Raw genomic sequence first — 24,336 nt, forward strand, 5'->3', positions numbered from 1 at the left:
ATAAAAATTCACAAAATGTTTAGGGGTATGCGTCCCCCCAGGAAAAAGCACTGATTATTATTAATTAAATGTCCATATCGCCGTTCATCAGACTTGAAACCTCCCAACGCCTAATACAGCATTGACAACCAAAGCACAGGCAACCAGGGTTTGCTCCCCCCCCCACCGTCAGCGTGGTTCACGTGCGCTGCGCTTCCGGTTCCCGCCCTGAACCGCCAAGAGATGACTACAAGTCCCAAAGCTCATTGCGGCCGGGCGCCCAATCGCAGCCCGTCTTCGGCTTCTTTTGCGCAGGCGCGGCAGCCGGCGCGGCTGCCCTTCGCCAAGATGGCGGACGACAGTGATACAGCAGTGAGGCGGCCGTCAGCGGAGGAGGAGAACGACCAGCAGCACTGCAGCGACTGCGAGAATGAGGACGAGCACAACTGCAACCGAGGGTGAGCGGCTCTGAGCCGGTCCGGGTCGGGCCTCCACTCTCTGGTGTGAGGGGAGCCGCCCTGAGACACAACCGGCGGAGGGGGGGGGAGGCGGTCTGGTGGGAGGTGGAGAGAAGAGGCGGGAAATAAAGTCGGCCCTGCCCACGTTCCCTTTTTGCGGCGCTTGATTGGCTGAGGCGACTGGGCGGTTGCGTCCTGAGTGGTTGGTTGCTCTGCCAGTCCGAAAGGGGGAGCCGCTGGTTCCTCGCCCGTTGCAGACCAGCGGCGTGACCGCGAAGGCGAAGCGTTTGCCGGGCCTGTTTCGTGTGAGGGATAAGGAGACCCGCCATAGGGAGGGGTCCGGGACGTAGATATTTGTGGGTTATAGGGTGGATGTGAAGGAAGTGGGCTGAAAAGCAGGAGCTTGAGGGAAAGTGTAGCCTGGGCGAAGGAGAGACTGGGACGGTTTTTATTGCATGCTTTTATTGTATAGCAAATGCATGTTATTCTGTAGCTCTAAGCATAAGGTTGGTCCCCCCCCCCCAAAAAAATAAGCTGTCATTTCACACCACGAGTTACTGTGTCTTTGAACTGCTGGGTGAGGGGCAGAAATACAAGAGTTGCATTTCCACACACCTTGGCTGGAGATGCAACTTCTGAATTTCTGCCTCTCACAAAGCTGTTAAAAGAACCTTTGTTGGGGGCAGCTGGATAAACTTGCCCCCGGCCTTGGAGGGATAAACCAGCTAATGGGCACCGCCAGGGACCTGGTTGGCAGTGGGTCAGGGAGTGAAAGCGAAAATGGCAGCTGCAACCCAAACGAGAAGCCTCTGCTGCATTCTTATTTTTTTAAAAAAGCATTTCTGCCTATGAATGTGCCTTTTTAAGTAGTGTAATCTAACCAATTAATGTGTAGCATTATTAGGGTATATATGAAGTACCAATGGGAAACTTAATTAGGACCAGCTGCTTATACAGTATCTTCTTTTTTGGTTACTGTCATAAATCACCCTGCTGCTTTTATGGCAGGGCGATGCACTAAATGGTTTCTCAGTTGCTTTCAGGCCAACCTGACAGGATTCGCTCCTAGGATATATCAATCCAGTGCCTTTTTTGTTCAACAAGAATGAAAACAGGGACATGTTATGGACAAGCATTTCTTTGAATATGGCCATTCCTCCTCGAAAGTCTTCACCCTTGCTGCTAAGCTTATTTTTAATCGTTGTACCTACATAGAGAACTATAGAACTTGGGCTCAAAGAGGCCAAGTAGTCATTAGCATAATGTGACTCAACCAGAGCAGGACTGACTAAAACAGTATTTGGGAAATGTACAACAGCTGAGGCGCACACCCGTTTCTGAATTCAAATAAGATGCACACTTTCGTACTTGTGACAATAAATGTTTGTTTTGGTGGTGTAAGAAAGAATAAGGATGGCCTGCATCAAGGAATCCCATCCCCTGTGTTCTTGCAGGAAGAACTGTTCTGAGTATAACTCCTGGTGAAAGAAGGGAAGGCAGGCAGCACTGAGCAGCCTCCCCTGTGTACAGATGTTATGGGCTCACAGGAACATCTGATTATGTAGTTTTATTTTTTTGATGACCCACTAACACTTCTCTCCCTGTAAATCATTGTGCCACAGTACATGGTTTGAGAATTACTAGCATGAGTAGTAATGCTCTTGCCATTAAGTAAGCCCCATTGGACTCAATGGGGCTTTCTTCTGAATAGACGTGGATAGGATTCTGCTGTGAGGTGCCTGTAGAGTAGACTCCGAAGTACAAACTTGACTTGTTGGCTTTTGGGAAAGGCAGAAAATTTCCTAGGTCACTGCTTGATCTAAAACTGGGATGGAAAGCATTTTAAATGCAGTGATCTGTTACAGGAGACTGATGATGATGATGTCTTCAAAAGTTAGTAGCTTCCACATACACTTATACAATTTCTGGCCGCAAAACGCAAAAGAGCTAAGGGGACTATTTTCATTTACCATAGGCCTGAGTTAGATCCAGATTGTCAAGAAAAAATAATCAGTTAGAGTGTTATAAGAGTACAGTGGTACCTCAGGTTACATACGCTTCAGGTTACAGACTCCGCTAACCCATAAATATTACCTCGGTTTAAGAACTTTGCTTCAGGATGAAAACAGAAATTGTGCAGTGGCAGCAGGAGGCCCAATTAGCTAAAGTGGTGCTTCAGGTTAAGAACAGTTTCAGGTTAAGAACGGACCTCCAGAACGAATTAAGTACTTAACCCAAGGTACCACTGTACATACGGTCAAACCAGCCAGTGTCTTGCTGTGTACTTCTAGTTTTCTTTGATACACTTGAGGAAAAAGGTTTGTTATGTATAGGGAAAAGCTGTTTTTGCACTCTATGACTTGAAACAGCTCTTCTATATCTAAATAATCCCTAAATATCATCTAAGGAGCTTGTATGTGCTCATTGTGAATGAGCCTCTTAACCACGGTTTGTTTTCAAGACTGAATTGACCCTGTATGTATGAAAGATGAGAGCCACTTAAAATTCAGGTGGTGGAAATGTAGCTATTGAATTAGATTAATCTGTTGAGCATGTATTTTCCTGTTCAGATGAACACTTACAGTACTCTTTTATATCTAATTAAATGATTTGTTCTTTCTTCCCTGCTTGGACAGGTAACAAAGCGGCTTGTGCATATTTTCCACTCCTTTGTTGCTAAGTTTGCTTAGAACTTGGGGGGGGCGGTACAGCAACCCTGTTACACAAGTAGGTGGTTGACAGAGGGAGGAATAAATGCCTTTGAAGCAATAGTTGCAGCACTTGGCTCATCTTTGTAGAGGCTTCTTACCTGAAAAGTTGAGCTTTTTTGGGTTCTTTTATCTCTGCAATAGGTGTCACTGGTTTTTGGACGGACCTTCAGTCATTTAAAGTGTTTCTGTTTTTTGATGACTGAGCCAAAACTGTTTCCTCATTGTCACTATTATCAATCACATACAGTGGTACCTCTAGTTACGTTCACCTCCAGTTACGTATCCTTCAGGATACGTACGCGGCAAACCCGGAAGTAGTTTTCTGTGTTTAACCGCATGCGCAGAAGCGCTCTACGTGCCGCATGCATGTGCAGAAGTGCTAAACCATGCGCAGAAGCGGCACCTCCAGTTGCGAATTCCTCAGGATGCGGCCTGACCTCCAGAACGGATCCCATTCGCAACCGGAGGTACCACTGTATAGCTTTATATCGCTCTGTAAAGTAGGCCTTTCAATTTCCCCTAAAGTAGGAGGGAGCTACTGACACACTCGGGACCAAATTGCGACACTCCCAAAGTGGTGTAATGGGAACCCCAAAAGTGGTCTTGGACTTGCTGGCAAGCTTCTTTGGGGGAAGGTAGCTTTGAGGCTTTGGCCTAAGTGCAGTGGCTGTGTTGATAATGGTTGGTGACTAGAGATCTGCAGAGATCATCTGAAGTACTTGCATTAGGTGGTCATGAGCAGTAGGACTTAAAAGCTCTCCTTATTAAACCTTCCAGGTGTTAATGCTTCCAAATGTTACAAACATGGCTGGAGAAATCCTACAGATCTTATTATAACTCAACCCTCCGCTCTGATACCAAACTGGTTTTCTGGTTTAGCTGCTGCCACTGTGGGAATATGCATGTGAGGCTATCCTGGCTTAATCAGTCTGGCTTGGCTTGCCTCTTGGTCCATATTCCATGTTCTGCTTTGATGTGGTGTAGCACCCATAATCCAGATCTACAAAGTAATGGCTTCCTTCAGCGTACTGTGGGAATCTGTGGAAGCTGCTGAACTGTGGGTTTTGAGATAGTTATTATTTATTGGATTTATACACCACCCTATACCCGGAGATCTCAGGGCTGTTCACAAACAAAATCATAATATATAAAAAATTAAAAACAATAGCCCAGTAAAAAACCCCAAAAAGAGCCACATTCTAAAAGGGTATTGGATGTCAATAAGATCAACCAAAGACCTACTTAAAAAGGAATGTTTTTGCCTGGTGCCTAAAGGTGTATAATGAAGGCGCCAGGTGAACTTCCCTGGGGAAGGCATTCCACAGACGGGGGTGTTGCCACCCTCTGGACCTCTCAAGGAGGAGGCACACGAAGGACGGCCTCAAGATGATTTCAGGAACCTGCTAGGTTCATATGGGAAGAGGCAGTCCTTGAGGTATTGCGGTCCTGAGCCGTTTAAGGCTTTATAGGTCAAAACCAGCACTTTGCACTGGGCCCAGAAAGCGATTTTTGTTCCTTACATGGTAGGGTAAGAGTTAAGGAAGATTCTGGAAGTGTTTTGATAAAAACAATATTTCGCATGTGTATAGTTTTTTTTCTAGTTTTAAAATTGTATTAAAAGCACTTTGGGGTTGAAAGTGCTTTTTAAATGTTAAAGTCACCTTCTTTTTAAAATCCTTACAGCAGGTCCTGTAAGGTAGGTTTTATTATTCCAGTTTTGTAGAGGGGAATGGAAAGGGGGGGGGCATACCCAAGTCTTTGAATGTATCGGAAAGGGCACATTCGAACCAAGGACTTCAGTTGCTGATGTGGATTGTGATATCACAACACGGGCATGCACTTGAGGCTCTTAAAGCATTGCTTCCATGGCTCCCACTATCTTGTGACCCTGGCGTGGGGCCTGTGTGGATCTTCTTTGCCCTTCTGTTTCGGGTGTGTGTTGCTTGTTTGGTTTTGCTTCTTTCAGTAAACTGGAACCATCCACTCTTGATGGAGGCACCTGGTTTGCTTTGCCCTGAACTAGTGGTGCACAATGCGACCTAGATATTGTGGCTTAACTGCCTGGTGGAGGTGAGTTGGCTTGGGAAGGACCCTACTAAAGGTTTAGAGAAGAGCCTTCTAGCTTTATGGTTGTCTTGCCAGATCTGGGGCACAGACTTCCCTTTAAGATACAGCACTGCAGCTGAAGAGTCTGTCTGTCTCTTTTCTCTTAATTCCACTTGGGGCAGGGAATTCCACTTCCCTGACCCCAGAACTAAGCTGTGAAGGGAGGCTTCACGCTGCCTATCAGAGTTTGCCAGACACCATCTAAGGAGCGTGCATGTGCTCATTGTGAATGAGCCTCATCATTCTTAACCATCGTTTGTTTTTGAAGACTGAATTGACCCTGTATGTATGAAAGATGAGAGCCACTTAAAATTCAGGTGGTGGAAATATATCTATTAAATTAGATTAATCTGTTGAGCATGTATTTTCCTGTTCAGATGAACACTTACAGTACTTTGTCATGGAGTACTTTATTTGCCACTGAGAAACATAGTATTTTCACTGCTGTCTCAGTAGGATCATTGCTCCTGTACTAATAACCAGCGAGCATCACATTTTTGAGTGTGTGAGCCATTTGCAGTGCAGGAGATTTGTGAGATTCTCTGGCAACTGTGACATGAATAGCAATTGTGTGTAAAACTTTCATTGTGTGCAAAACTGCAGAATGTGATTAGTCTGTTCTAAAATAGCACAGTCTTTATGCTGCAGTCTGTTTCTCTCTTTGGTTGCACTGCAATGCATGACCACACTATGCCGAGATTCCTTAATATCTAGTCCAGACTTATCCCTCTGGTTTCTGAAAAGATTACTTGCTTTAAGTATTAGCTGTAGATTTGCCAAGTAGGACTTAGAAGCACCTACATTTGACGTAGCATGGCTCAGCAGTCAGTGTGAAACACTGGAGCAGAGAAGTCTCGGTTGTGAAGCAGTGAGTGTTACATTGCAAGGATGTAGTTTTTAGCTTAACATTAGAACTTCATAATCTGAAGAGCCAGTCATCAGGCAACAAGCAACCCAGAGAAGTTGTAGCATAATGGTTTTATAGTTGAAGCCATGCACATATCTTTCTGGGGTGCTTCAATCATGTCATTGATTGTTTTCCTGTTTTGGAGGAAGTTAGACTCAAAAAATGACTTTCAGTCTTTGTTCTATAGAATCCTGGAATTCCTTAGCAACTTATGCATGATTAATAAAAGGAAATTTATGCTGCCTTAGGTTCCACGATGAAAGAAAGGCGGGATATAAATATACTCATTGAACAAAACAAAATAAACTTCCCTGAAAAACAGGTTGTGTGTCAGTGCGTCGTGCAATGTACTACCACAAAGATGAATTGGGGGGTAAAATTTCATACTGAGCAATAGCAAAGCCCAAGAGGCTCCACATAAAATATTCCTCCATCCCCAGAATCTTTTTCCAACAGACGGGTTCTGCAGCAGCTCCTTGGTGGCTTCCACTAGGATTTAAAGTTGTGGGAGAAGCTCTTATCTTGGACCTAAAGCGAGCTTTTGCTACTTGCTAGGGTTTGCCAGCCATTAACAAACAGCTTGCAGACTAGTAATAATGGAACTTTGGAGTGTCAGGCATAGCCCTACTGGCTTTAGCCCAAACGTAGCAGAGTTTTCCTGCACAGCGAAGAAGCTAGTTGCGGCAGTAATGACTAGTCAGCAAGACTCAGAATAACTATTTACAGGATTTATTAAAAGGAAAAATAAAAACCAGCAGAGTTTCTGCATACAAATAAAAGCAAATAAATCCTATCTTTCTTTCTCTTTCTCTCTCTCTCATAACCATACACAGCACTTCTAACTCCTAACACACCTCACATCAAACTGAGCTAGCAATCCCTAGATAACAGAGTTGAGTGCTGCTCGTTAACCAATCAGAGTGAGTAGTTTCTAGGTCAAGCAGACCTGGGCTTTCTGCCAAGAGTAAATTGACACCAGCTGGAGTTAATTGGTGAAGCTAGAATCTGCAAGTTTCCCACGAGAACCAATTAACAGAAACTGAACACCCCCTCACAGATTCTGCTGAACAATTAACACTAAATACACCTATGTAGGAGATTATTTTTCCAGCAAACCTAAACCCTTGCACATTCGCTTGTTCTTTATCTTTGCCAATGGTTTAGTTAACACATCTGCTACATTTTCTTCACTTGATACATAAGTACAGGTGATTACATTGTCTTGTACACAGCAACGTACATTTTGGTATTTTACAGAGATATGTTTGGAACGCGATTTGAAATCCTCTGTTTTACTTAAGGTTATACAAGCTTGATTATCAATGTAAACTTGTACTGGTTCTCCACAATTTACATTTAAATCTGCCATCAAATGCTTGAAATAAATCACCTCGTTGCACAATTCACTCAATGCGGCGTACTCTGATTCCGTTGATGACACACTTACAACGTCTTGCTTGCGAGACCGCCAGCTGATTAAAGCTCCACCGACCATTATGACTAGTCCTGTGACAGATTTTCTATCTGGCAAATTTCCCCAATCACTATCACAGTAGCAACACAACATTTCATCCTCTGAAGAATTTAATTGTAACATATAGCCAATTGTCTGCTTGAGATACCTCAGAACTTGTTTTACCCCTTTCCAGGCATTTAGTGTGGGTTTTGAGACCAATCTACTTAATATGCCTACTGCATAGCTAATATCAGGTCTGGACCACTGTGCTATATACAATAAACTTCCAATTACAGAGTGATATACATCAGGATGTTCAAATTCAGGACTCTCATCTATATGAAGTGTTTTTATGAAACCTGGATCCATAGGCACCGCTGCCCCTTTGCAATCCTGCATCCTGTATGTAGTCAGTAGTTGTTTAACTTTGTTCTGCTGACTAATTAGGCAGCTGCCATCTTGGGCCCAGCACACTTCCAACCCTAGATATGTCCTAACCGGGCCTAAGTCTTTCACTTTGAACTTACTGGACAATTGCTTGGCAAACCTTTTAGTTTGTTTATCTGTTTTACAGGCATACAATACATCATCTACATAAATCAGACAAAACTCTTGATCACTGCCTGTACCACGTACATAAACACAATTGTCAGCTGTACTCTGCTTTCACCAGAGGTTTAAGTTTGTACACCCACCTGCAGCCTACAATCTTTGCCCCCTCAGGCGCTGCCACTGGTGTAAAGACCTTGTGCTCATTCAGAGAGGACATCTCTTCCTCCATTGCCTGTTTCCAGCGCTCTGCCTCCTCCTTTGGTAACTTTAACACCTCCTGAAAACTCTTGGGTTCTGCACTTACACTAAACACATTTGCAATATCAGGAGAAAAACGCACCGGAGGCACTCCTTTGTTTTGTCTTTTAGATCTTCTGGGAGAAAATTTTTCTTCTGACCCACTTTCCTCCTCAGAACTACGACCTCTCTTTTGTTGCTTAGCAACTGGTCTTCCACTTTCTTGAGAGCTCTTATCTGAACTTTCCTCCCCCTCAGACTCTGATTCTCTGTGTCTACTTTCAGAGTCATGGAGCTCCTGGGAAGGTTCAAACCAAACCTCAGTATTGGCATGTAGTCTCTCCCAGCCACTATGTTCACAAAAACTGGCATTCCTGGAGATCACAATGCCATTTGTCCCTTCAGCAAAGCGGAAACCTTTTCCCAGCTCCTGGTAACCCACAAACACTAACTGTTTGGTCTTAGGATCTCCCTTCTTTCTCATTTGTTTTGGAATTAATACCCAGGCTTTTGATCCAAACACATGCAAATGGTCAATTTTAGGTTTTTTCTGAAACAATTTAAAGTACGGGGTTGTACCTATTGTTTGATGAAAGAGCCTATTTTGGAGATAACACGCGGTGAGCATGCTCTCCCCCCAATAAGACATGGGCAAATCAGCATCATCAAGCATGGCAAACATCATATCTTGTAAAGATCTGTTTTTTCGCTCTGCAACGCCATTCTCCTCTGGGGAAAAAACGTTCGTTTTTCTATGCCCAATGCCACGCTTTTGTAACCAATCTCTAAAGGCATTTGACATAAATTCGCCACCTCTGTCCGTCTGAATCCTTTTGAGTTTAATGGACAGAAATTTTTCCACAGATGCCACCCAGCCTTTAAACTTAGTGAACACGTCACCCTTATTCTTCATGGGAAAGACCCAAGAATAACGCGTGGCGTCATCCACAATTGTTAGTGAAAAGCGCGATCCACCCCTGCTTACAGCAAATGGACCAATTACGTCCATGTGAACCAGCTGTAGCGGTGACTCACTAACTCTGTCACTTCTGGGGTAAGAGACTCTGTGGGTTTTAACCTTTTTACACACATTACAATCAAGGTATTTGTTACAACTCTTTAAATTACCCCCATCAGCCAATTCAGACATTTTTAGTACACTTTTCCAGCAAGCATGCCCCATTTTCCTATGCAATAAGTGCACACAGTTGTCATGTATAGCTTTGTTATTCACTGCAGGCTGAGATTTACTGACTACTGCTGCAACTTGAGATCCTGCTTTAAGCCAAAACAAGCCTCCCTCTGACTTAGCAGTGCCTAAAATCTCACCAGCCTTCTTAATAATGCAACTGTCTCCTTCAAAATACACTTTAAACCCAGCTTTCAGCAAACAATCTACAGACATCAGATTGCTCCTTAATGACGGCACACAAAGTACATTTTGCAGGCATTCACGAAGACAAGGAACAAAAACTGCACCCCCCGAAATCACTTCGGATGTACTTCCGTCTGCTAGAGCCACCTGGCTGCGCTGTGCTGAGTTCTTGGAAACAAACAATTCATCTGAATTCACGATGTGGCGAGACGCTCCCGAATCGACCACCCAGACCGCTTGTTTCTCATCAGCACTCTTGACCTCGCCGGTCACCAGCTGAGCCGACTGTTTTCGTTTGAAGAATTTCTTTTTATGCTGCTGCTGATCTCGTCTCTGCTCCTGCACCGGCAACTGAGACTTGACCAACTCCGGACATTGTCGTTTTAGATGCGCTGAAGACCCACATCGGAAACAACGCCTAACAGCAAACGCTGACTCCTCACCAGTACGCTGCTCTTGCTTCACCTCTGGCACGGCATGAGAACTCCTTCCAAACCGCCCACCTGTAGAAGCCTCTGCAGCCAACAACCTTTCTTGCCTCTTCTGCCATTCTTCAATCAAACGCCCAGTAACGTAACTGACTGATAAATCACGCTCCTGTATGCCTTCTAGAGACAAAACTAAATTATCCCAGCTTTCCGGGAGAGAACTCAAAATAATAGCCACCTTCTCCTGCTGGTCTAACGCACAGTCTCTTTCCTGGAGCGCAACAAACTTTAACTGTAAACTGTGTAGGTGTTCCTGCATTGTAACCCCAGGCTGTAACATTGCCTTGTACAATGCCTTGCGAATGAACAGCTTGGAAACCGCTGTCTCACGCACATGGAGTTCTTTAAGTGCTTGCCACACACCTCTAGCTGTCTTGATTCCCCTCACATACGGCAACTGGGAATCTTCCAGCCCCAAGACAATTGTGGCCCTTGCTCTTTGGTCTTTATCGAGGTCTTCATCATCAGGCTTCACAGGAAACTTACTCACCACTTGCCAGAGACGATCCCTCTGCAGCACTGCCTGCATGCGTTCCGACCACAGCAAGTAATTGGAGTCATTCAGACGCTCAAAAGCCATCTGAACTGGTTGTGAGGCCATCTTGAGAGCGATGTCCCTGGAACCCGGAACCAGCTACTCACGACCACCGAGAGAGAAAACAGGAACCACAGCACCCAGCACTCACACGCTGCAGCTGTTGTCCTTGTATCCGCTGCGTCACCAGCTCACCACAGTCAGGAACCAGCCAGAGTCCATCTGCTGCACCAACAGGAACAACAACTTCTGGAACTACTGGAACCAACGCCGTTGATGCTGACACCACCGCAACTCAGGCTGGCAGTACAATGCCCATAACCTAATGGAACTTTGGAGTGTCAGGCATAGCCCTACTGGCTTTAGCCCAAACGTAGCAGAGTTTTCCTGCACAGCGAAGAAGCTAGTTGCGGCAGTAATGACTAGTCAGCAAGACTCAGAATAACTATTTACAGGATTTATTAAAAGGAAAAATAAAAACCAGCAGAGTTTCTGCATACAAATAAAAGCAAATAAATCCTATCTTTCTTTCTCTTTCTCTCTCTCTCATAACCATACACAGCACTTCTAACTCCTAACACACCTCACATCAAACTGAGCTAGCAATCCCTAGATAACAGAGTTGAGTGCTGCTCGTTAACCAATCAGAGTGAGTAGTTTCTAGGTCAAGCAGACCTGGGCTTTCTGCCAAGAGTAAATTGACACCAGCTGGAGTTAATTGGTGAAGCTAGAATCTGCAAGTTTCCCACGAGAACCAATTAACAGAAACTGAACAAGTAATAGAGAATGCTGTCTGGTTTGTGCACTTGGCTTGTGCAGGGCTGCAGTGAGGCTCAGTAGATTTTGCTGACACCCTGTGCTGACAGAGAGCACTCCCTTGGAAGACACCCCAGAATCATATGCAACACACAGAATTTCCATGGCAAGCATGCAAATTCATGTAGGGGGACATTTCGAACCAGTGCTCCATGGTGGCATATCAGATGTTCCTCCGTGGAAAGATATTTGTGGTGTGGGAGAGTGGGTGCATTGTGGGTACAGGGAACTTATTTCAATTTTTATACCTTCCTTTTTCCTGAAAACAAAGCCAATATATTATTTTAATCCACAATAACAAAACAGAGATTAAGAAGAGCGACAGATCGCGTGCTAGAGGATTACTTTGCAGTTTAGGCAAAAAAAGGAGATTGCAAAGAATGCTCAAGGTATATTGTCTTTTGTCTTTGCAGCAGCCACCATTGTGCTAAATTAGACAGGAGTTACGAGCTAAGAGTGTGCACATTGTTCCATGTGGATAGTCCATAACTGTGTTATAACTAGTCAGTGCTGGTGCAATATTGTCAGGGCTTCTCACACAAGCGGTTCAATGAAGTGGAAAAATTGTGCCAAGGCAAAGTTGCAGAAGACCTGGTCGCCTCAGATAACTGGAGCAATGAGTCACGTCACATACTGCAGCCAACCCTTCTTTCCCAATTCCTCACAAAACTGGAACACAGAGATATCCTCCTTCCCCCACACCACAAGAAGCTACAGATTGTGTGAAGTGCACACCTTTATTCCATGCAATTTAGTCTGTATAATTTGGGGTTCCAGCCTTGCAAGACGGAAGGAGTCAGAGCAGTGGTTTCTTTCTTCCCATACATCCACTCAGGAGCTAGCTTGAAAGCGTGAGTTTCCCCAAGGTATATTGATCAAAAGACACCACGCAGAAGCAGACTGTGACCTTGGCACCCGGCCCCAGCTCCCTTCAAGCCCTGCTCTTAGTCGTGTTTCATTTCTTCCTTAGTGGCTTAAGCCCAGCTGATGACAGTGGGGGGAAAAAGAAGAAAAAGAAACAGAAGCGGAAGAAGGAAAAGTCGGATCAAGTTGATTCAGCCCAAGATCAGACAGTAAAGGTAAAAAGCAAAAATGTTTTGCAACAGGTTGGTCATGTTGAACCATCCTCACATTCTCTTCCACTCCCTGAGCCTCCCATTCTCTATACTGTGTTCTTTTTTGGGTACCCATAAAGTTAAATTAGGAAAGGCTGGGGATCTATGCAGGGGAAGTTCTATGGGGACTGGTTGACCTACATTGTTGCATATACATTTGTTCTGTTTTCAGTGTGGGTAGATGTGGAATGGTGGGGGTGGAGGGCGGTGTTGGCTTTGAATGTTCAGTGGTTTTAAGGGGTAGCAGGAGAATGTCCTCTCCAAAATTTCAAACTTTCAGGGAGGGGGGAAAGTAGGACGTGGTGGTCAGTTGACTCATTGTGCCTTTGGTGTCTGCAGGTGACCTTGCCAGCAGAAAGAATGCAGGAGATTCAAAAGGCCATTGAGCTGTTCTCCGTAGGACAAGGACCTGCCAAGACAATGGAAGAAGCCACCAAACGCAGCTATCAGTTCTGGGACACACAGCCAGTCCCTAAATTAGGTACATGATCTTCTCCTTTCCTCTTTTTCTTCTATCTGGCTGGCTTTAAATAGTCTCAAAACGTTGGGGAGATCTTTCCAGCCTGTTACTATGCCAATTAGGGCAATGGTTCAACAGTCACCTACATCTTGTGCATTCCCCAAACCTCAAGAAACTGTGCAAATTGTGTGAGTGTTCAAGCTGTGTGATGTTTCAGTCCCAGAAATGGGATTGCAGGTAGGTTGGGGAATCGGGGAATGTGGGCCCTTGTAGCAGTGCTGCAGACGGGATCTTACTAGTTCTCTTGGACAGAAGCATATGGGACCTGGAAGAATTGGGGGTCTGGAGGCTGGAGTTGCCCAGGAAACTGTGCTAACACATGTGGAGGGCTAGGAAGGTCCCTTCGGTAATTATTTGTCATGCATGGCAGCAATCCTCTCTCTTTTCTCCCCCCATTCGCAGGAGAAGTAGTGAACACTCACGGACCTGTTGAACCAGACAAGGACAACATCCGCCAGGAGCCCTACACTTTGCCTCAGGGTTTTATGTGGGATGCTCTGGACTTGGGGGATCGAGGTGTGGTGAGTAGGGATGCAGCGGAACTAACCATCCTAGAAGGTTCTCCTCTAAACCATCTCCACCAACCTACCCCATTGCTACCATAGCGTCCAGTTGTTCCATCTCAGGATTCTGACCACTTTTATTTTAAGGCTTTCCACAGCTTTGCTAGATGATCCATATTTCTCTTTTCCCTGTCCATTCCGTGTTTGGCTTTTCTTCTGGTGTCTTAATTTTGAGCATGTCGCTGTTCCTCTTTCTTTCTCTCCCTTTGCCCAGAGATTCCTCCTGAAAACCAGCTAGGTTTTTGTGCGGGTAAAGTTTGTCATAGGATTAATCTCATAGCTTTAAGCTTGGCTGGCTGGCTTGAGTCAACTGGATCTCTTCCTGCATCTCTGCATTGTTCTGCCTTGTCCACTTCTCTTCATTTTGCCCTTGTTTGTGCCATAGTTTTTCCGTGTGGCCCAAAACCTTTCCTGCTGATCATGTAGAGCCTACCAGCACTCTTAAGAGTCAATTTTTATTGACCCGTTTACCTTTTAAAGATGTTATTATTGATATAAACATTTACATATATCATTTAAAACATGCGCACAATTTCATAACACTTTGGTTTTTTGTAACATTGACCTGATCTTTTTATCTCTTAAAAACTGGCCCTCTGTTATTGATTTGAGACTCAAGACTACACTCGTACATCAACAATGGTTTGATGTTACGTGGATGAGTTGTAGCAAGCCTGAGCAAAGCATTGGGCTTTGCGGTCTCCCCTCTCCTGCCACTATGCAGCCAGGGAAAGGACTTGTACCCAGAGATGGGTTTTGCTTTCCAAGAAGGTTAGCAACTTCCTGTCATATGAATCGGGAATCCTGGCTGAAAACAAACTGGCTAGTTAAACAAGCCGATTACATAACCCTTGTCTTGAAGTTGGATTGTTGTGAAACTTTGCAGGGGTTTGGTTTCGCTGTCAACAAGTTACAGCTTGTTGTGTCACACAGACCAAGAATCGTAGCTTAAAACAAAATCTCTTCAAATATCACCCCCCAGCTGCTAAATCACAGTTGATCATTATGTGTGAACGCAGCCTTTTTGTCCCAGTCTCATTTTTTAAAAAATGTTTGGTACATTGCAGCCAAGACACACCTGTGCCAGTAAACTCTTAAACTACTTCTTCATTGTGTAGCAATTTTTGTTGTGTCAGTACCTCATAGGGTAGCTGTTAGGGAGATCCTTAAGATTCTTCTGCTGGTAGGCGATTGTGAAGATGTGGACTATAAGTAGAAGTTGATGTCGGGTCTTCCCCAGTCTATGTCTGAAGCTATTTTAGTGTGCTGGTAGTTTCCCCTTCAGTGGCTCTCTAATAATTCTCGCCACAAGTGTCCTTCCGGATAACTCTGTTCTCTTAAGAGGCAGCTTTGCTTCCTTAAGCAGATTATGCTTTTCTCTCTTGGTTTCTTCAGCTCAAAGAGCTGTACACTCTCCTGAACGAGAACTACGTGGAAGATGACGACAACATGTTCCGGTTTGATTATTCACCAGAGTTCCTCCTGTGGTGAGTTAAGGCTCCGTCTGAATTTCTCTGCGGTGGTCTCCATCTGTAAAAAATTAATACATAAAAATCAAAACTGACTCCTTATGCTGAAAAAACTAAAATATTGACCCAAGGTCTTGACTTGCCCAACATGGGTCACTGCTACCCCATATGTAAATCCCCCTTTTCCAAGGGTCAGGGGGCACCTGCTAGCTCAATTGGCTAGAGCGTGGTTCTGATAATGCCAAGGTTGTGGGTTCGATCCCCATATGGGCCACCTTCATATTCCTGCATTGCAAGGCGTTCGATGATGAGCCTCAGGGTCCCTTTCCAGCTCTATGATTCTATGCCTGCTTCTGTTCTGATAGTTTCAGTTGGAAACAATAGAAACAAGGAACATATGTAATGTGGGTACATATGTGTGGGATAAGCTGGAGCTCATGGAGTCAATCGTCGTCAGCCACTGAGTCAAAATAGTGATAGATGAAGAGACTTTCTATCTAAAGGGCACACCACCATACCAAGACAATTCTGCATCCTCTGCAATTTATATAAATTAAGCATGCTTGGGCCATTTGTTCTACTGTGCTGGCATGCAGTCCGCCATTTCCTGGCCACTAGAGCCTTGTTTTCTTCTTCCCCAGCTACCCCAGTTCTGAAATTTTACTGGGCATGTATACTGCCAAGCCTATCCATAAAGCCATGAAGCGTGCAGCTGGAAACTTTGACTTTTTTCATTGTGTGACAATCTGCCTTTACAGTCGTACCTCGGAAGTCAAATGGAATCCATTCTGGAAGTCCGTTCGACTTCCAAAACGTTCAAAAACTAAAGCGCGGCTTATGTTTGTCTGCAGGAAGCTCCTGCAGCCAATCGGAAGCCCTGTCGGATGTTCAGCTTCCAAAAATAGTTTGCAGACTGGAACAGTCACTTCTGGGCTTGCGGCATTCAGGAGCCAAAACGTTCAGGAACTAAGCTGTTTGAAAACCAGGGCATGACTGTATACCATGGTAGAGGGGACCTGTGACCCTCGAGATGTTGCTGGACTCTTAATACCCATCATAGAATTATAGAGTTGCAGAGTTGGAAAGAACCACGAGAGTCATCTAGTCCAATGCAGGAAACTTTTGCCCACCATAGGGCTTGAACCCACAAACTGAGATAAATCTTCCGACCGAGCTGTATCTGACCATTGGCGACGCTGGTGGGACTGATGGGAGTTGGAGTCCCACCGAATCTCAAGGGCCACAGTTTCCCCATCTCCTGCTTCATACTGCCATGCAAAATGTATCTGCCATTTCAGTATTACCTGCCTGGACTGCAAGGCCTCTTGAAGAGGTTTCCCCCAGGCTTATTACTTGGCAAAGCGCCCTGCGTTTCAGTAGCAATCTCATGTAGGCTCTTGGATCAAGATGTCTTTGACAAGACCCCGTGTTTCTTTCAGGGCTTTGCGTCCTCCAGGCTGGCTGCCCCAGTGGCACTGTGGTGTGAGAGTCATTTCCAGCAAGAAGCTGGTTGGCTTCATCAGCGCTATCCCGGCTGCTATACACATATATGACACGTAAGTCAAGCCACACACTTCTATCTCTTGACTTTGGATGCCCTTTGTGGATTAAAGAAAAGGTTTCAATTTGAGCTGGAGCCATTTTTCACTGTTTCCGCTCCGTAACCTTTCAGATGTGCAGAGGACCTTTGGGCATGTGCAGAGTGCTTTCTTAATTTTGTGCTGCAAAAAAGCCGCATGGAACAGGTCAACCAGGCTTGAACCCCAACACCTCTCATGTTACAAGTTACATAGCGGCTGGGATCTTCTGTGGCTCTGCAGGCCTTTATAATAACAGGATGTGGGTGAGGTAGAATATTGACTGAATAGTATTGCCCGAAAACAGCCCAGTAAATTGGTGTATGCACAAAGAAACAGTGTGTGGGGTGGCGAATAACTCAGGGCAGTGTAGCGTAGAGAGCTTAGTCTTTCCCCCCCAAAAAAAATTGTATTAGTTTTCACAATATTATAAACAAACAAACAAACACACAAGACAAACAAACGTAAATCATAGCCTTATTGAAAATTACACTTATTAACTTTAAGTGACTTCCTCGCTACCCCTTGGTTGAATTTCATTACATGATCCTTTTAACGGTTTTCCAAATCCCAAGTCTTATGAAATTTAACTTAAACATTAACATCCTTAAATCTTCATCTTATGGAATTAAACACATTAATTCATCACTTAACATAAATAAAACCCTAAGCCAATTTAGTATCTGCAAGCTATTTTCAGTTAATTTTGACTAGATAATCATTAAATTTATTCCACTCTTCCTGACATTCCTCCTCCTTCTGGTCGCGGACTCTTCCAGTTAGGTTGGCTAGCTCCGAAAAATCCATGATCTTCATCTGCCATTCTTCTATTGTTGGTAATTCTTGGGTTTTCCGCTTTTTAGCTAACAAAATATGAGCAGCAGTTGTGGCATACAAAAATAATTTAACATCTTTCTAGCTTAAATCCAGGGCGGTCTTTCCTTTTTTTTTTAAGAATAATTTTTTATTAACCGACCAATCACATCAAATCAAACCAGATTACATAAATTCCAAATTTAAATTTTTGTTGGGGGTACCCATATTTCAAGTTCCGAAGGGGATCCAATCCAATCAACTTCTTGCTTCTTACTGCTGTTTTAATGTCCACAAATCTAACCTTATGATGTTCACAGTACTATCCAGTCCTTTCTTATTGTTTTTCCACATCTCTTGTTGTTATTTTCATATATTTTTCCTTTCTCTTTGTGACCTCTGATAGTCTCCGCAAGCTGGTTAGAACAGTTTGTAATCCTGCATGGATATTATTATTTTTTATCCAGTAGCCATATCCAGACGTTTTCCATATAACATCACTTCCATACATCAAAACAGTCTTAGCGTCATTAATCTTCACCAATCTGCCTCCTTTCTCAAAACCTCTGAGGAGATTCACCAGGAATGCAGTCTGAAAACAAGTCCATTCGTCCTCCCGGCTATAAATCCTTTGGCAAGAAGGCGACTCCAAATTAATTGCTGCGCCATTTCCAAAAGCTCTTATTGCTTCTCGGTCTCCATAAAGCATACTTTTGGTTAAAGTTTATCTCCACACAGACCTTAATCATCCTGCTTGGGTCAGTTCAACCGACAGTTCTAATGAGGAGGGGTTCTTGTAAATCACATAGAAGGAAAGTAAAAAAGGTTCCCCCCCATTCAGCCCCGTTGTCAACATACCCAGCCTTTGGTGTATCTTCATTGTAAAATATTCCTGTTTCTCCATCCCGTCGTCTTCTTTCGCAGAGGTCACTTAAATTAGCAGACTTCCCTCCCCTTCTTCACTTGAAATATGTGCATTTGCTTCTTTTGTAATTAATTATTCCAAATTGCTGCAGCTAGTGCGCGATCAGAGACAGCGTCCAGGAGAGCCGAGGTCCACACGGGGGCATTCTGCCTAGGGCCCTCACCCCCTTCTTTCGAATTAGGGGGTGATTTATGGGCACAGCAGGCAAGGGCAGTGTTCCCCATTTTCTTGGGGCAACAAGGGAGGCTGCCTACTCCCCTAACAGCCTCTTAATTACCCCGTGTGGGTCGGAGAGATGGTATTGTCGGCCATCTTCCAATGCGCCCCCTAGTGGCCCCCCCAGGAGGGTCTTTCCTGCTCTCCTTCAGATCGCTTTTCAAAATGTGACGGAGAAACTGTTCTTCAGAGTTGTTGTCTTTCTCTTCCGCTGAAGGGAAAAGAAGATGGTAGAAATAAACTTCCTCTGTGTGCACAAGAAACTGCGTTCCAAGCGGGTGGCCCCTGTGCTGATCCGGGAGATCACCCGACGGGTCCACTTGGAGGGGATTTTCCAGGCTGTTTACACTGCCGGTGTGGTACTGCCAAAGCCTGTTGGTACCTGTAGGTGAGTGTCATTTCATTTCATTTATTGGTTTTATATACCGCCCGATACCAAGAGGTCTCAGGGCGGTTCACAAAAAAAGATCACAGTATGGGATGTTGATTAGGTCGAGCAAAGGCCTGGTTAAAAAGGAACGTTTTTGTCTGGCGCCTAGAGGTCTAAATAATGAAGGCGCCAGGCCAACTTCCCTGGGGAGAGCATTCCACAGACAGGGAGCCACTGCAGAGAAGGCTCCGTTCTCATGTTACCACCCTCCGGACCTCTCAAGGGGGAAGCACACGAACAAGGGCCTCAAATGATGCTTGCAGGGTCCAGGTAGGTTCATATGGGAAGAGGCGGTACTTGAGCTATTGTGGTCCTGAGCTGTTTAAGGCTTTATAGGTCAAAACCAGCACTTTGAATTGGGCCTGGAAACTAATTGGTAGCCAGTGCAGTTGAACCAGGATCGGTGTAATGTGCTCAAATCATCATGTTCTGGTGAGCAGCCTGGCTGCTGAATTCTGCACCAGCTGAAGTTTCCAAACAGTCTTCAGAGGCAGCCCTACGTATAACGCATTGCAGTAATCTAACCTTGAGGTTACCAGAACATGGACAACAGCAGTTAGGCTATCCCTGTCCAAATGGGGCATAGCTGGGCCACCAGCCAAAGCTGATGGAAGGTACTCCGGGTCACTGAGGCCACCTGAACCTCAAGTGTCAAGGTGTCTTACCTCGGATTTACTTTTTTCTCCTCAAAGGTGGCTTCTTCTGAGTTCCACAGTTCTTTCCCTCATGTCAGCTCTCCAATAGCATCCTGTCTTTTGCCAAACCTGTCAAAAGCACTGTGGCATTTGCCTCCTAGGATGGGTCATAAGGAAAAGGTTAAAATGGGTGTGATGTGATTGGCCAGTGAGAATGCAAGGGGGGAATAAAAGTTAGAGTGGGAGGTTTTGAAAGTCAGTGGAGTTGAGGCTTGAGAGTTGAAGAAGGAAGAGGGAGGTTTAGGTGTGGGTTAGTAGAGTTGTATTGTGAGAGAGTGAGAGGAATTGTGAGGTGGAGTCAGATAGTTGGAATAATCAGTTTGGAGTTGTTAGGAACTAAGAATAAGAAACTGCCAAGTAAAAATAACTGTAACCATAAGCTTGTTCCTGCATTTAAAAAATAAACTTGATTATTTGTTTGTTAACAACTGACTGGACTCCGTGTGTCCCCGTGAGATAAGGGGTGGTGGCAGCGGAAAAAGCAATTGTAGTGGCGGCACAGGGTCAATAGACCGTCAAACATCCGGGGGCCCTGTGTGTGATCGCCACACGCACCTTCAAGTCTCCTCTTTCTATGATACTCGTGCTGCAGCTTCGATAGGCAAGGGAGATCCTAGAAGTATCACCACTGCCCAGAGAGCAGGGCTCCATCTCTAACCCCTGACTGACTGGATAACAGGGGGAAGAGGGATGCCGGGAAATAAATAATAGGGCTTTCCTGCAAGAAGAGTTTCAGCCATTGTTCTGGCAAGATGATTGATTGATTGATTGATTGATTGATTGATTGTGTGTGTGTGCCTTTCTGCGCCTAGGAGTAAAACGTACCTCCACTTTTAGGTGATACTGAGTTAGGCTTCAAGTTACTAAGGCTTCCGTGGAGGAACGATGGGATCCGAGTGGGATGTCTAACCAGGAAGGCTCCTCTTTCCGGCAGGTACTGGCACCGGTCCCTGAATCCGCGCAAGCTGATTGAAGTAAAGTTTTCCCACCTGAGCAGGAACATGACTATGCAACGCACCATGAAGCTCTATCGGCTTTCGGAGGTCTGTGATGGGCAGGGCAGTAACCTCAGTGGGGCCTTTGTGTAAGAATCTTTCAAGCTGAGATTGTACATTTGCCACACTTTTCCTCACGCGAGCGAGGCAAGGAGTTTGAGAGCATGCGGGGACCCCGACCTTTCCGCACTATTTCCCCACGCCCCACAAGTTCCATGTACAGTCCTACCTTGGTTCTCGAATTTAATCCGTTCCAGGAGTCCATTCGACTCCCAAAACCATTCGAAAACCAAGGCACAGCTTCCTATCAGCTGCAGGAACTTCCTGCAGGCAAGCGGAAGCCGCGTCAGACGTTCTGCTTCCAAAAAACGTTCGCAAACCAGAGCACTTCTGGGTTTGCGGCGTTCGGGAGCCAAAACGTACAAGTACCAAGGCGTTTGAGAACCAAGGTATGACTGTACACTCTGGGCCCAAACCAGATTGCATTTAAATGAGAAGTACCTTGTGAGCTGAAACCTGAGCTGTACCCCTTGAGGTCAAGAAAGATTTCCTTCTCACCCCAACCGCATCTCAGCGTTAGTTTTTCTTAGGTTCTCCCCCGCCCCGTTCTCCTTCCTCCGTATCACCAGAGATTATCCTGCATCTAGAGCAGCAATCCCAAACCTTGCCAAGGGCACACCGGAGTCCCGAGAGAGAACTGCTCACGAGCCGCAAAGAAATAATTACAGGCTCCTCTGAGCCCAGCTCATCCATCTGCAGAGAAGATTGCCAGCTGCATCTCTGCGCAAGGTGTTGTCTTGGCCTTGCCTCCTCCTAATCATTCTCTTCCATGGCTGGATAATTCCGCAACATCTCCGCATCAGAATGCGATTGGAGCATTCAGTCCCTCTTGTAGCGCAGGGACCACAGAAGGTTTGCTTATTTGGTCTCCAGGGAAGGCAGTGCTCTGGGTTTGTTTCCTTTGAAATCTAAAGGCACACACTGCAGAAGCATGATTCACAGAGGAGGCAACCTGTCCTGTGTGGGAAGTTCTCTCTTATAAAAGGTAAAGGGACCCCTGACCATTAGGTCTAGTCGCGGATGACTCTGGGGTTGCAGCGCTCATCTCGCTTTACTGGCCAAGGGAGCTGGCGTACAGCTTCCGGGTCATGTGGCCAGCATGACTAAGCCGCTCCTGGCGAACCAGAGCAGCGCACGGAAACGCCGTTTACCTTCCCGCCAGAGCGGTACCTATTTATCTACTTGCACTTTGATGTGTTTTCAAACTGCTAGGTTGGCAGGAGCAGGGACCGAGCAACGGGAGCTCACCCTGTCGCGGGGATTCGAACCGCCGACCTTCTGATCGGCAAGCCCTAGGCTCTGTGGTTTAACCCACAGCGCCACCCCCGTCTCTTCTCTCTTATACCCTAAAGCTAAAGCTTGCACATGGAGGATGGCACCCTTAATTTCAGAATAGTTGGGGGGGGGGTGTGGAATGTTGACCCATTTGACAAACCACAGAAGGGCAAGTAATGAATAGACAAATGGATTTTTTTTAAATAACATTGGTCATTTATTATGTTCTGGAATGGCAAATTTCCAGACAACATTCATCCATATAATCCTTTTGCTGTGCTATAGTGTAACATATATTTATATTCCTTTAACAAGATAATAATTAATAAAAAGGTGCTTTCTGGGGAAAAAAGAAAAACCAAAGAGAAGGCTTCTTTGTAGAGTATAAGGGTGAACTGCTCTTTTTTTTTAATTCGGGAGAAAAACTTGCATCAGCCACCAGAAATGTTGGAAATGTAGACCAAGAGCCAAGATGGTGGGTGATACAGCGATTATGTGCCCCCTCCACCAACATTTTTTAGGATTTTTCCCCAGCATCAGATTGGCTACTAATGCAGAGTGGGGGTGCTTCCCTTTCCCTTCACTTGGAGTATATGTCTTGTTTGCTTGAGACACTAGCTCCAGATGCACCTGCTTTCTCTTCTCATGCCCCCACTATAATGTGAATTATATTTAGGTTGCCTGGTAAGGAGCTAGAAGATGGGTGGCCCTACCCTTGGATGGGTATTTAGATAGCCTTTGACCCTTTTCTGATTCTCTGGCTGTAAATATTCTGATTCCAGAGTCGATCAAATGTGGTTTATTGTGTCAAAGTGTATTTGCTTGAAGTCGGGACGTAAAGAGGGTTCACCTTTTTAAATTGGGAGAGCATCAGGTCTCTGTAAGTTGAGCTTAGCTCTGTGCTGGTGTTTCCGGCTGCCATGTGGAGTTGCTGGGCAAGCGGTCATCTCCCAAGCTCACGGCTGTTCCCTGTGCTGATTGGGTGGTTTTTGCTACTGGTCCCTCCCCCTTTTTTAAAAAAAACCTGAGATGTAATAGAGGGAAATCCTTCAGTTTGCGAGTGGCCCTGGCACACGGGTGTTTGAGCACTGCTTGGTAACAGTCGCTGGGTGGCAACCATGCCATGTGAACCACCTGAAATAGTTGGGGCACATCTTTTGAGATTACCCATCATACCACAATTGCAACAGTGATTTCCAGAAAGGTTCCAGTGTGACTCTGTGCAACTCTGCACTAGCACCATATTTTGGGTTGTCGTAGTGCCCCTTACTTCTCCCTGCCAGTGGGCAGCAAACTGGCACAGAATCTGATCTGGTAAATGTGTCTGGAGGAGTTTCCACCACCCCCATTGCCCTTAAATGCACTTGGTCCCCCAAGAAAGCCTTATGTGGCTGCTTCCTAATTCTCTGGATCTCATGCAGTAAACCTTCCAAAATTGTCCTTATCTAGCCACTTCCCTTCTGTGCCTGGGCAATAAAGGTAAAGGGACCCCTGACTATTAGGTCCAGTCGTGATCGACTCTGGGGTTGCGGTGCTCATCTCGCTTTACTGGCCGAGGGAGCCACATACAGCTTCCGGGTCATGTGGCCCGCATGACTAAGCTGCTTCTGGCGAACCAGAGCAGCGCACGGAAACGCCGTTTACCTTCCCGCCGGAGCGGTACCTATTTATCTACTTGCACTTTGAGGTGCTTTCGAACTGCTAGGTTGGCAGGAGCAGGGACCGAGCAACGGGAGCTCACCCCGTCACGGGGATTCGAACTGCCGACCTTCTGATCGGCAAGACCTAGGCTCTGTGGTTTAACCCACAGCGCCACCCGTGTCCCGCCTGGGCAATACGATTAGCTCAATATAATATTCCTTTCCATCTGAGCCACCCCAGGGCCAACACAAAAGTGCTTTCACTGGCCAGGACTGCAATCTCCAGCCACAGGAATGTGCATGCAGAAGGTTCATCCACGTAGCTCTGGGGACCCTGCGCATAGGTTTGCTTGGCACAGAAGCTGCACAGCACAGGCGCTGCATTTCACAGCTGTCACAGCAGGAGGAGCCAGAGAACAGGGC

General features: G+C 45.5%; 1 protein-coding gene across 1 annotated transcript in view; it reads left to right on the forward strand.

Annotated features, from left to right (window-relative positions):
• Nucleotides 1–222: 222 nt before the first annotated feature.
• The window catches only part of NMT1 (N-myristoyltransferase 1), a gene marked incomplete at its 5' end in the record, with an annotated part of 31,888 nt that continues 7,774 nt past the window's right edge, over nucleotides 223–24,336 (forward strand). The window contains 8 exons of the mRNA XM_081165537.1: nucleotides 223–437; nucleotides 12,591–12,699; nucleotides 13,075–13,216; nucleotides 13,658–13,776; nucleotides 15,214–15,305; nucleotides 16,727–16,843; nucleotides 19,036–19,206; nucleotides 20,878–20,986. Coding sequence (XP_081021663.1) covers nucleotides 223–437; nucleotides 12,591–12,699; nucleotides 13,075–13,216; nucleotides 13,658–13,776; nucleotides 15,214–15,305; nucleotides 16,727–16,843; nucleotides 19,036–19,206; nucleotides 20,878–20,986 — 1,074 coding nt within the window. The remainder of the gene's footprint in view (nucleotides 438–12,590; nucleotides 12,700–13,074; nucleotides 13,217–13,657; nucleotides 13,777–15,213; nucleotides 15,306–16,726; nucleotides 16,844–19,035; nucleotides 19,207–20,877; nucleotides 20,987–24,336) is intronic.

The sequence above is a fragment of the Podarcis bocagei genome (assembly GCF_964188305.1).
Source record: "Podarcis bocagei genome assembly, chromosome: 13".
Lineage (NCBI taxonomy): Eukaryota > Metazoa > Chordata > Lepidosauria > Squamata > Lacertidae > Podarcis > Podarcis bocagei.